Genomic DNA, 13,404 nt, shown 5'->3' with positions numbered 1-13,404 from the left:
CAACAGACCTACCCTAATAAAGCATAAAATATATCTTCCACAAGTTCAAGGTTTTCTATCAGTAATTTAACTGTCTGTCATTAACTATATAAGCATAAGGGATGGAGAATTAATAGATTGTTGATATTTCTTAATATAAATTGGTTTATTAACTGAGAATTAATGTTTCAGGGATTAATTAGCATATTATTAGTATGAAGTCATACATTCACCAAAAGATATGTACAATAATTTTCATTTTAGTATTATGTATAATAACCCCAAATGAAAACTACCCGATGCCATCAATAGACAGTGCAATGGATGAACCTTGTGTATAGATGAACACATTAAAAGATCATGTGACTTATTTAAAAATGAGTAATCTTAACATTTCAACCATTGGGCATAGACGAAGTTATTCCTTATAAATTTCTTTAGTCTCTATGAGTGTGTGATTTACAACAACACTCCATATATTACATGAAACATAAAATCTAAAGATACCAAAACACCTGAAAAACCGTGCCTATGTATCATTCTGCCAAATAAAATATAATTCTATTTAAACTGCAACATGGCAGATATTTTAAACAAAAATTCTCCCAGGTACATCATCAGGAAAAGATGTTAAGTGTCATACTTTTCTAAAATGAGACATAATTTAAACTGATAACTACCTTCAACTGGAGACTGAACAAATATAATGTTCCAGTAGTCTCAGTAAGAAAGATAATATTCTTGAATATCTAGCTATTTTCTCTAGTAGCAGCTTCTTTCATTCAACTAGAGGCAGTCCTGCTCTTTAACATTTGGGCCTTATCCACCATAGAGATTCAGGTCACCGATTTCATTAGTGCCACAGAATTTATGACTACTTTATTCCAATGCCTGTAAACTTATTAATCACAAGTTCTCACTCAGGAACTTACAAGTTTCCCTCAAAATAGCCAATTTCTAAACTTATCTAATCTCTTCTTATAAATAACAAAAAAATACTTTATAAGTTTTATTTTATAAACAAGTAAAAGTGTCACTAAATTATTAACACTATTCATACAGTGTATCTTAAACTAATATATATAGCTTGGGGACCATGCTAAGAGTGCTCACAATGTCAGCCATTTTTATCCAATAAATAGTACTCTGAAAAAGACTGTTTTTATGGTTTATTTTGCTGGGCCACACTTATATGAACATTATATATATGTAATATATACATCTATATCATTGACCATAGTGATATCTACACAAATTATCTCAAAAGGTATTGTCATAAAGCATCCTGGGGACTTTCCTGGTGGCACAGTGGTTAAGAATCTGCCTGCCAATGAAGCGGACACGGGTTCAAGCCCTAGTCCGGGAAGATCCCACATGCCACGGAGCAACTAAGCCCATGCGCCACAACTACTGAGCCTGTGCTCTAGAGCCCATGAGCCACAACTACTGAGCCCACGTGCTGCAACTACTGAAGCCCATGCACCTAGAGCCCGTGCTCCACAGCAAGAGAAGCCACCCCAATAAGCAGCATGTGCACCACAATGAAGAGTAGACCCCGCTCGCCGCAACTAGAGAAAACCTGCGTGCAGCAACGAGGACCCAACACAGCCAAAAATAATTAAAAAAAAAAAAAAAAGCATTCTGTACACAGAAGAGTCTGAAAATCAGTGTATTTAAAAGGAAAATCTACACAGAAAAACAGAGCTGAGAATATTCAAATAAACCAAAGTACTCACGTTGATGCCCAACCCATCAAAGGATTTTCCCATCTCTCTCTGGTATCAAACTCCATCTTCCATTTCTTCGTGTTGTTTACTCCAGACTGCATGTTATTGCGAGCAGGAACAAAGATCCTGACTTTTCTAGTTTTGATATGCTCTTCTGGAATACCAGTTAAAGCAGTAATATCCTACAGAAAAACAAGCAAACGTGTTTCTAACAGCCCACATACACTCTAATGTGTTTTTGTTGCTTTTTGTATCTTGCAATTCTATTCGTACTTATTTATAAATTTTTTTAAGCTTTCTGACTTAATTCACTACTTTGTTATTTTACCATGTAAACTGCTATTTTGATATTTGGAAAAGATATACTGGGGGAGTGTTAGGGTACAGTGGGGAAGGGTTCATAAAAAAAAATTAGGTCCCTTCTGTACAACAAAGCACTGGTAATTTCTGAAGATTTTGCTGGTAGAAAAGCCTGTATACAATAGACTGTTACTTCATAAGCAAGTAATTACCTGCTAATTAGTTAGCAGAGAAAGAATGTAAAGGGATATTAAAAATAATGAAATATAAAAAGTGACTAAATTTTAAATAGAAAAATCTATTACCAATGGTTTCTATGTCAAATTGCTTACAACAAGGCATTCCCTTCAGAGGAAGGCCTGACCCTGTTTGTAAACAATTAAAATCAATTAACAACTTTAACTAGCATTTTGATTTATCTCCCTTTGGTGAAACCTATTGAAGAGAAAATGATATCAGATAGATGTCAAATCTATTCTGCAAAGCAGAGCCAAAAAATTTGCACAATTTTTGCAGAAACATGAGATGAAAACAATGGTAACTTTCTTGACTCTTTTTCTTTATTTCTATCCAGTAACAAATGCTCAACTGATGAATGTATACAATTTTGATGCCCTAGATTAGATATATTTATCAATTTATAATAGCAATCAGGACGCAAAATAACAAAGTAATTCAGAATTTAAGTTTCCATTTAGTAATGGTAAAATACTTTATCAACATAAGAACATAGTAGGGTCAACTATATTATTCTTATAAATGAAGCATTTTAAAATCATGGTTCACTTACTAAGGTAAATTTTAACAGGTTAAAAACAACAGGTTTAACCTGGAAATGAGTATACCAAACTTGTGAAAACTAGAAAATATAGCCCATTTTGTCAATTTTAATTTCACTGTAATATGTCCTCTAATGAAGGCTAATGTTTATTTGTGGTTCCACTCTAATCAATGCTTTGGACCAAAGAATTAGTATAAGTAAGTACTTAGTTGCAATATGTACTGTGAAAAAACTAAATGTATTTCTGACTGGACTAGGCTTTCTACCCACAGATTAAAGAACAAATTCTTTAGTTATTTTAGCTGGCAACTATACCTTTCCACCTGTACCAATAATTAGGTGTGGTTACTTTGTCACAGCCTGTCTGTTTGGAGAAACTATTGAAATGATCCATACAAATATTTACACAAAAAAGTACATCTAGTATATGCCTACATTTTTTAAAAGTTTCTTTGCTTATAGGATAAAATAAAAACAAAACAAGTACAACTGGTACATAATTTTTAAAGACATGAATATAACTTTTAATTAGTAACTTCTAATTGTCAAGTTAAACCTCAAAGAAAAGTAATTTCAGGTATTATTATATTTAATGACTCTCTAAAGCATATTCTTCTACTCAAGAGCTTGAAAGAGACTCAGCTCCTGGGAAGTCCTTAATGTTTATTTCCCCCTTTGAATTCACTACAGTATTTGTAATCTTTCATATTAACTTATTCTTTAATACTATATATCTTCATATTAATATGTCCTATTTCTTCAGTTATAGTCGAAGCAAAGTATAAACAAACAATATAAGTGTATTACAAAATTATGGGGTGAGGCATCCTTGTCAAACTCCATAGCAACCCCTCCATTCTGAGCTGAGATCATAAAAACTGGAGCTGTAAATTAGCTATTCTTTTAATTAAGACTTATAGAAAAGGAAATATATTAATCTCTTAATACCAGTTACCTCAGAAAGATAAGATCATGGGAAACAGACTTACTTTTTCTTAATAAATGTCTATATTATGTGCATATGCCAAAGTAATTTGAAAACCAATAAAGCTTTAATAAAATGGAAAGAGTATCTCTTGATTTGTACTATCAAAGCAGAAAGGGATAGAATGATTTTTTAACGATGGAAAACCTCTTTAAAATCAGTGGCTACAAAATATTGCTGAGCTCCTAGCTGCCAGTGCTTCCATGCCCTCTCAAATTACGGCAATTATTTACTGATATCTTCCCCCAATAAAGCTGGCATTTGAACAAATGAGTTTCCAAATTTTGAAGCCCAAGTTGTTCTGACATAGAATCCCTGTCTTTGCCTGCAGAAGACATGTAAGGTACTGCAGCCGAGTTGAACTGCTGCCAAAGACAGAATAAAAAGGCTTGGCATCTCTCACATACTTGACACCTAAAGGGCACAGAAGCTCTAAAATTCCTAGTCCCTCTAGGCACACTCTCAGTCTAGACAAACTGATTTCTCACACTTTTTAAATGCATCACAACACTCTATTGTTATCATTTCATCCACACAGCTTCAGCTAGTGACAGAAGAACATGTCCTTTAAGCGACATTTCAATGGGCTAAAGCTCCCATTCCAAGATTCCATTAAAACAATGTAATACTTGAAAAGAACTATGAGGCACTATGTTGAACTTTTTACTTGTGTCTTCAATGCTTTGCTTTCCTCAAAGTTGTCACTCACCTACCTGTGACTCAACTTTTGAAAATAAATAAATAAATAAATAAATAATCTGCAAACTACTTAAACTATATTGAACTAATGATATTCTCTAGATTTCTACTTCTCTATTGCAATATGGATCATCTGTGATTATTTAAAAAACCCATTTACAAAAGATAGAAGTGCTCTGAAGATGCCCATGTTGCCTTTTACAGATTTCTCATTTAATTGGTAAAATAGGCAATTTATAAATAATAATTCATAAATTTTCTATGATTACAAAAAAGTTAAATCACATAAGATACAAGAAGCCTTCAAGTTGGCACCTGAAGAACCTCAAGACTCACCAGTTATTATCTATAAATTCTAAAAAAACAAGTAACCCTATAGATAATATATACAGACTTACTGAATTTTAAAACTTAATTTTAAACAGTTGGGTCAAGCCTGAAACCTATATTTATATTATTAAAGAATGTCACTATCTCAATCAAGTTTTGGAAACACAATCTTATGTACAATAAGCTATTTTAAGAAATAGTAAGTAATTAGCTCATCATGATTCACAGATTAAAGGGCATTCAAATTTAAAAATTTGCCACTGAGAAGAAGCATATCATAAGTTCCAAAGTTCTACTCTTTCAGTACCATCTCTTCCACAATTTAAATTCTAGAAGAGCTGATAGCTGACCTTCCATTTCACAAGTCTAGTTTAGTTAAATGGAAGAGGAATTTAAAAAATCATTAAGAAAGTATATGCCAGTATATGTAAATGAACTTTATTTTTTCAAACACCAATTTCCATTATAAAATATTAGTTTTCCATACAAAAACTGTATGACTCGGTTATCAACTGTCCCCATTTATCTTGTGTGAATTCAACTTTTTTTTTTTTTTTAAACAAAGGAAGCAGGGAACAAGCAATGGGAAGTTGGTGTCAAAATGCAGAAAAACCTCCCAGCAAGCTTCTTGCAACCACCCAGGATTTAGAGTCTTGCTGGCCGCTCTCTTTTCAATACCAGAATTTCACACATTTCAATGACTATTATGACTTCAAAGAATCAAATTTTCATCATTGTCCGTCATCTGCCAGTTGATTTGTATAAAGGAGTTCTTCTGCATGCATTCCAAACAAAAGCCTCCTTACTTTTGTGGCTATATATCAAGTTTAAAAGTTTTGTTTGTGACAGTTGTGTCTTTGGTAAATTAGGGTAACACTGAAGGAGTGCAGCTGCTCTGCAGGAACCTCCTTTTTGGCACCATTTCACTTAAATAAAAACTGAATAATTAGCTTCTGCCTTTATTAAACCACAAAAATGCCACTGGCCTTAGTAATTACTTCCGGTTGCCCCACCCACTTAACCTTAATACTTTACACTTGTCATAAAGAGAAATTAATGAAAAAGGTTTTCACCACTTTGGATGAATTTTTGATAGATCTCTCAGTACACCCAGAACAGCCAAAATTTTTACCAGGCTTTTTGGTAATAAGTTGACTAAATTGCATGTTATTATGGATCAATGTTGAAAAGTTTTAATAGAGTACATATTGGAACATTAAGTACAAATATTGCTCATAGAAACTTGTTCTATTGCAGGCTATTAGTTACCAATTATGTGTTTAAATTTATTTTAGGGCTAAAACTGATCTAAATTTGATGATTGTGTTTATATTCTACTTCAACCATGAAAGATGTTAAAAGGAAAACAATCCTGGATCTGTAATAAAAACTTCCTTTCAAGTGCCCTACAGAAACTTAACACAAGAAACTCATTAAGTGGTCTCATAAGTAATGAAGGACATTTTACAAAATAAATTTTACAGTTTGAAAATTAACAAAGAGTTGGCAGATAGCATAACCATATGTATTTACTTACCATGGAAGAACTTTAAACATTTCTAAAAAGTTAGTGGCCACATCGATTCAAGATACAATCAAAACTGTAAAAATACATTAGAAGTGTGCCAGCAGAACCAATTTTTGTTTGTTTGTTAAAGCAACATATTGATGTAGGAGTCTAACCAGGTAATGAAACAAGTGTTGAAATATGATATCCATTATATCTTGCATATCGGGCAAAGTTACCATGAAACCAAAAGTTCAGTTTTAAATGGAATGTTGTTAAGATATTAACAATGGATCAAGCAAATGATGCAGCTAATCATATAAAGAGCAAAAACCTAAGAATTAGAGACATGTGTCTCAATCTCAAACCATTTTCATTACGCCTAGATCCTTCTGAGCAGGATAGGGTAGAGCAACGGCTAAAAGCAAAGGGCTGAGTCAAAACTGGGTTAGAATCGCAACTTACGTTGGGTAAATTAATAGACTTCTCCTAAATCATCATCTATAAGGATCAATTAAACAAAGTAAAATGAGGACTAAATAATGTATGTAAAGTGCTTGGGCAATAAAGAGATGTCCCATGTATATTTAATGTCTACTATGTATTAGACAATGGACACAATGCTCAATAGTATAGACATGATCTCCATTCTCATGAAAAGTACTATTTGACTTTTCAAAAAGGACAGAGTGAACAAGTAACAGGAGGCTGTTGTTAAGATGAAAAAAACTCCCATCTTCTTTGAAGAATATGAGTTAGTAAATAAAATACAACAAAAGGAACAAGGTATAATTTATCTTTGTTCATTTCAATTCAAATGGACAGATTGTACTATGCCAAGTTATCTATGTCAGGGACTGAAGAGAATATAAAAATAAGACTTTAGTCCTGAATTTTAAAAGTTTATAATCTGTGTACCCATAAGGAGGGGGGGATAACTAAGTAATCATTACTGTAAAATACAGTATTAGTTAAGATTCAGATAAATCTCGAAGAACCCAAGCTCCACCGTTTGCAACCTATGCGGTATTGATAAGTTGCTTAAACTCTGTCAGTTTTCTCCTTTAAAAAAATGCACTACAAGGAATTCCCTGGCAGTCCAGTGTTTAGGACTCCACGCTTTCACTGCTGAGGGTGCGGGTTCAATCCCTGGTGGAAAAACTAAGACCCGCAAGCCCTGCAGCTCGGCCAAAAAAAAAAAAAAAAGGCACTACAAAACCTACCTCATAGCAATGTTTGGAAGGATTAAGTCAGGATATGAAGTAAAATGTGATAAATGCCATGGGGGTCAAATAAAAGAAAGACTGCATTTGGTTTTAAAGGTGCAAAAGTATCAGAAAATACTTTTTCTGACTAAAGAGGGAGACAAGATGATTCTTTCAGGATACTTATGATTTTAAGAAGATACAGTTAAAACATTATAAAAAAATTAAATAAAAATTTAAAAAATATGTCCATATGTTTAAAACCTTAGCAACTGCTTTTCTTATGCATATTACCTACCAATAATTATCTATATACATATCCACTGTGTATAGTTATAATAATAATAAAATAATTTTGCATTATTGTTAAGTATCACATCACTTACTCTTTTCTCCATGTAGTTACCCAGTTTTCATATTTCTTGTTTTAATGGCCTCATTGACAATCTATGAAGTTGATATGCCACAATTTCTTAGTCAATTCATTATTAAAAAATCAAATTGTTTTGTTATTATTTCTTTTAAAGTACAGATTACTGCAATGAAAATCTCAGTAGCCTAATTCTTTAAGGTTAGTCACTGAGGGTAATACTAACTGGATCAAAGGTTATAATAATTTCCAGGGTTCCTGATGTTATCAAATTGCTTTCCAAAGGGGTGGTAATTTTTATATTGCCAACCACATGTGGGCCAATTTCCATTTATGCTCTAAAGGCACAGAGAAACAGGTATACATTAATTGGATTGAATTTATTTATTGTGTATTCTTCCATACAAAACTATAAAGGAGATGAGTTTGATCTTTGACTTGTAAAAACATTATCCTCAAAATTGATCCTAATGATATTACTTTATAGGAGCTAATACCAGTAGAAACAGGTGGGAAAAGGTAACACCTAAAATCTAATTAACTGTTCAAAATATAACTCTGGAACATCAGAGAGATGTATATCTAATTAACTGTTCAAAATATAACTCTGGAACATCAGAGAGATGTATAATCTTTTTGTAATGGTGTAAGGATGGTGAATATTTTCATATTCTGAAATACTGTACATAGTTATAGTACATGATTTGACATATGGCATAGCCAAATCAAGTCTACTAAACAACTATTTTAAGACAGAATGCTATAATTTTTTTTTTTTTTTTTTTTTGGCTGTGCCACGTGGCTTGCAGGATCTCAGTTCCCAACTAGGGATTGAACCCGGCCCACGGCAGTGAAAGCCTGGAATCCTAACCACTAAGCAACCAGGGAATGCCCCTGGAATTCTATAATTTAAAAAAGATTATACAGAAATAAACTTTTTCCCCCAAATCAGGAAAAGTCTTCCATTGGAAGCCTTCCTTCATTTTTATAAGGAAACACTTGAAAGAATCTTCATTTTCTACTAACTTTGAAACAACTGAAAGTTACTTAAAAAAAAAAAAAGCTTAATAAATAAATGAACAGTCAATACTGCCTCATTGAAAACCAGTATGCTTCACTGAAGCATTCTGAAAGTTATTAAGTTAATAATTTTTTAAACTTAAGAGAAAGATATAACATTAATAATGATCAACTTTTTAATACATAAACCCCTCTCCCCTTTTGCTTTTTAATCCAATGTTCCAGAATTTTTTTGATTTTTAAATCACTAACTCATGTAGCTATATTAGGTCACATAATAGCTTTTTCAGAAGCTGAAATAAAGGAAAAAAAATTTTGGACACAAAACACTTGGAACTTATATAGCATATTATATTTTTAAAAGATCCAATCTGTTATTTCTTAATCAAATAGTCTTCCTCATACCATGGTAATAAATTAAAAAGTTGACCTACACACAACATAAATTAAGAATTATGAGAACAAAAGCCACAACAGCAGAGAACTAAATACGAAATAACTGTTGAATAAACATCAGGGCAAAGGAAAAGAAGGTAAATAAACATCTGGAAATCAAGTTATGGTTTAAGCAATAAATGAAATTAGTTAAATCTGGAAAGGAAGCTGAAAATAATGAATCTAAAGCTGAATGTTTCTAGCTTAATAAAGCAATACTCAAGAGGCAATGCTGTGAAAGTCAAACTAGATTTCAAGGAGACACAAAATGTATAAGACAATCCCTCATTAATTTAGCATAAGAAGAGAAGTTAAGCTATGCAATAGAAGTCTCCTTTCTGACTTAGGAACTGATAGTTGTTCAGTTAACTGAAAATATTAGTGAAAACAGAGGATCATTAAGTAAATACACACATGCACGCATACACAGCCACACTTTAAACACTGTATTATAACTTAAAAAGCATACATGTACATTCTTTCAATACTCTTCTGATATAGGGCCAGTACCTTTCCTTTGAGTGTAAGTCCAGTGGTAAGAATTCCAAGTGTTGTTTCTTCCATAGACTACCAAGAAACTGCATATCTACAATTTATAGTTTTGGTTTTTTAAATGCGAAGTGAGAATACAAAGACACTTGTGAAACATGAGTCCAAAATCTGTCTAGATTTGCTTTTACATCACAACCTTTAATATAATTGTTTCACCTCCACCTAATTTGACAAAGATCGTGTTAGAAATTCACCTTTATTGTCTTTTCAAAGTATTAAAAAGACTGTCATATAAAGAACTCTTTGTCCCCCATATAGCAACATTCAGACTGTACTATCCAATTAAATTATGTAATTACAATGGCAAGTAAAACTGGCATAGAAAGGTGTGGAAACAAGCACAGCTGAGTCTTGGTAAACATGACTCATTACTGAGAGCTGAAGTCTGGTAGTATACTAAAATGAAACCTAAATTAAGCCATAGTATGTAGTGTGTTAGTAAGGATGTTTTACAGAAAGAACTGAGAGCATCAATAACAGAGCAAATTGTTAAAGGCTGGTTTAAAAAATTAAAGATTCATTAAAGCCATTATTGTAAACGATTGTCACAATGTAGTATATGGATTTCCATTGGGATCCATGATGGAGCAACACATACCAGACTACCACTGTTGCCATGTAAAACTATAAAACTGGGAGAGTTAAGCAACTTTTTTCAGATATTAGACAACTGGATAATAGGCAGCATCATACTGTCATCCCTGAAAGAAGGAAAATTCATGTTGTAGTCCTACAAATGACCCAGCTTTATGCCTGGAGGCACATTCTAGACCACGATGGAGCCCAAGCAGAACACCGGAGTCTCACTGATCAGAGAAGGTAGGGATTAGAGTTCAGGGCTACTAACATTTGTGAGGCAGAGTTCTGAAGAGGAACAATTAGGCAAGAAAAATAAATTTAAGGCATCCAAATTGGAAAGGAAGAAGGAAAATTATCTTTGTTCACAGATTTGTAGGATTATACACACAATCACAAAACCTGCTAGAGCTAATGAACAAGTCAGCAAAGTGGCAGATTAAAAAAAAAAATCAACACACAACAAATATCAGTTGTGTTTCTACACACTAACAATGAACAATATGAAAATGAAATAAAGAAAATAATTCCAATTTAAAAGATATATGTACCCCTATGTTCATTGCAGCATTATTTACAATAGCCAAGATATAAAAACAACCTAAGCATCTACTGATAGATGAAAGGATAAAGAAGATGTATGTATAAATACAATGGGATATTACTCGGCCCTAAAAAAGAATGAAATCTTGCCATTTGCAACAACATGGATGGACCTAGAGGGTATTATGCTAAGTGAAATAAGACAGAGACAAATATTATATGATTTATGTGTAGAATCTAAAAAACAAAACAGAAACAGACTCATAGATACAGGAAATAAACTGGTGGTTACCAGAGGGAGCAGTGGTTGGAAGGTGGACAAAATAGGTGAAGGGGATTAAGAGTTACAAACTTCCAAATATAAAATAAATAAGTCAGGGGGATGTATTGTACACCATATAGTCAATAATACTACTATAACTGTATGGTAACAGATAGTAACTGGATTTATCGTAGTAAAAAAAAAAGGGTGGGATGGAATGTGCCAAGACCATTTCAATGGGGAAAGCGCCAACAAATGGTGCTGGAAAAACTGCATCCCCAAATGCCAAAGAATAAAATTGGATCCTTTACTTTATACCATATACAAAAGTTAGCTCAAAATGGACCAAAGACCTAATGTAAAAGCTTAAAACTATAAAACTCCTAAGTTTTGTTCACCAAAGGACATATATCTGATAAAGGATTAATATCCAAACTATATAAAGAACTCCTACAACTCAACAAGAAAATGTGCAAAGTACTTGAATAGACATTTCTCCAAAGAAGATATGGAAATGGCCAATGAATGCATGAAAAAATGCTCAATATCACTAGTCATTAAGAAAATGCAAATCAAAACCACAATGAGATACCATTTCATACCCATTAGGATGGCTATTATCTAAAACATGGAAAGTAAGTGCCAGTGGGGATGTAGAGAAATTGGAACCCTTGTGTATTGCTGGTGGGAATGTGAAAATGGAACAGCCACTGTGGAAAACAGTATGGTAGTTCTTCAAAATGTTAAACATAGAATTACCATATAATCCAAACAACTCCACTTCCACGTATATACCCCAAAGAACTGAAAGCAGGGACTACAACAGATATTTGTACATCCAGGTATATAGCAGCATTATTCACAACACGCAAAGATGGAAACAACCCAAATGTCCATCAATGGATGAATGGATAAACAAAATATGGCACATATATACAACATAATCTTAATAAGGAATGAAATTCTGACACATGCTACAACATGGATGAAACTTGCAAACATTATGCTAAATAAGCCAGTCACAAAAGGACAAATATTGTACGATTCTGCTTATATCATACATTATTTGGCAAATTCATAGAGACAGAAGGTATAATAAAGGTTACCAGGGACTAGGAGGAGGAGGTAATGGGGAGTTATTATTTAATGGGTTCGGAGTTTCTGTTTGGGGTCATGAAAACGTTCTGGAAATGGATAATGGTGATGGTTGCACAATACTGTGAATGTGCTTAATGCCACTGAATTGTACACTTAAAAGTGGTTAAAATGGTGAATTTTGTGTTAGGTATATTCACTACAATTTTTTTTTTAAGAAAATGGAATGACATCTTTAAAGTGCTAAAATAAAAATCATCAATCTAGAATTCTATATCCAATGAAAAGGTTGTTATGGACTGTATGTCCATAACATTCAACGTCCCCCTACCCTTCAATTCATACACAGAACCCTTAACCACAAATATCATGGTATTTGGAGACAAGGCCTTCGGAAGGTAATTACAGTTAGATGGGTCATGATGTGGGGTCCTTATGATGGGATTAGTGCCTTTATAAGAAGAGACACCAGGGCTTCCCTGGTGGCGCAGTGGTGGAGAGTCCGCCTGCCGATGCAGGGGACACGGGTTCGTGCCCCGGTCTGGAAAGATCCCACATGCCGTGGAGCGGCTGGGCCTGTGAGCCATGGCCACTGAGCCTGCGTGTCCGGAGTCTGTGCTCTGCAACAGGAGAGGCCACAACAGTGAGAGGCCCGCGTACCGAAAAAAAGAAGAGACACCAGGGTGAATCCTCTTTCTCTCTCTTTCCTGCCATGTAAAGATTCAGTGAGAAGGCAGCCATCTCTACAAGCCAGGGAGACATTCCTAACCAGAAACCAACCACGCAGGCACCTGGATGTTGGACATCTAGCCTCCAGAACTATGAGAAAATTAATTTCTGCTGTTTAATCCATTCAGTCTATGGTATTTTGTTATGGTAGCCTGAGCTAAGACAAAGTATTTCAAAAGCAGAGGCAAAATAAAGGCATTTCCAGATAAACAAAAGCTAAGAGTTTTTGTCCCAATAGATCTGCACTACAAACAATGTTAAATGAAGTTCTTCAGGCTGAAGGAAGGAGACACAAGATGGAAATCTGTA

General features: G+C 33.7%; 1 protein-coding gene across 3 annotated transcripts in view; it reads right to left on the bottom strand.

The window, feature by feature from the left end:
- NDUFS4 (NADH:ubiquinone oxidoreductase subunit S4) overlaps positions 1-13,404 on the bottom strand; it is a 119,393-nt gene that overhangs the window by 38,263 nt on the left and 67,726 nt on the right. For all 3 annotated transcript variants that reach the window (XM_082652185.1, XM_082652186.1, XM_082652184.1), the window contains exon 3: positions 1,716-1,888. In XM_082652185.1, coding sequence (XP_082508311.1) covers positions 1,716-1,888 — 173 coding nt within the window. The remainder of the gene's footprint in view (positions 1-1,715; positions 1,889-13,404) is intronic.

Source organism: Grampus griseus (assembly GCF_964374135.1).
Source record: "Grampus griseus genome assembly, chromosome: 3".
In the NCBI taxonomy this organism is placed as follows: domain Eukaryota; kingdom Metazoa; phylum Chordata; class Mammalia; order Artiodactyla; family Delphinidae; genus Grampus; species Grampus griseus.
This window is presented reverse-complemented; position numbering and strand designations above follow the sequence as displayed.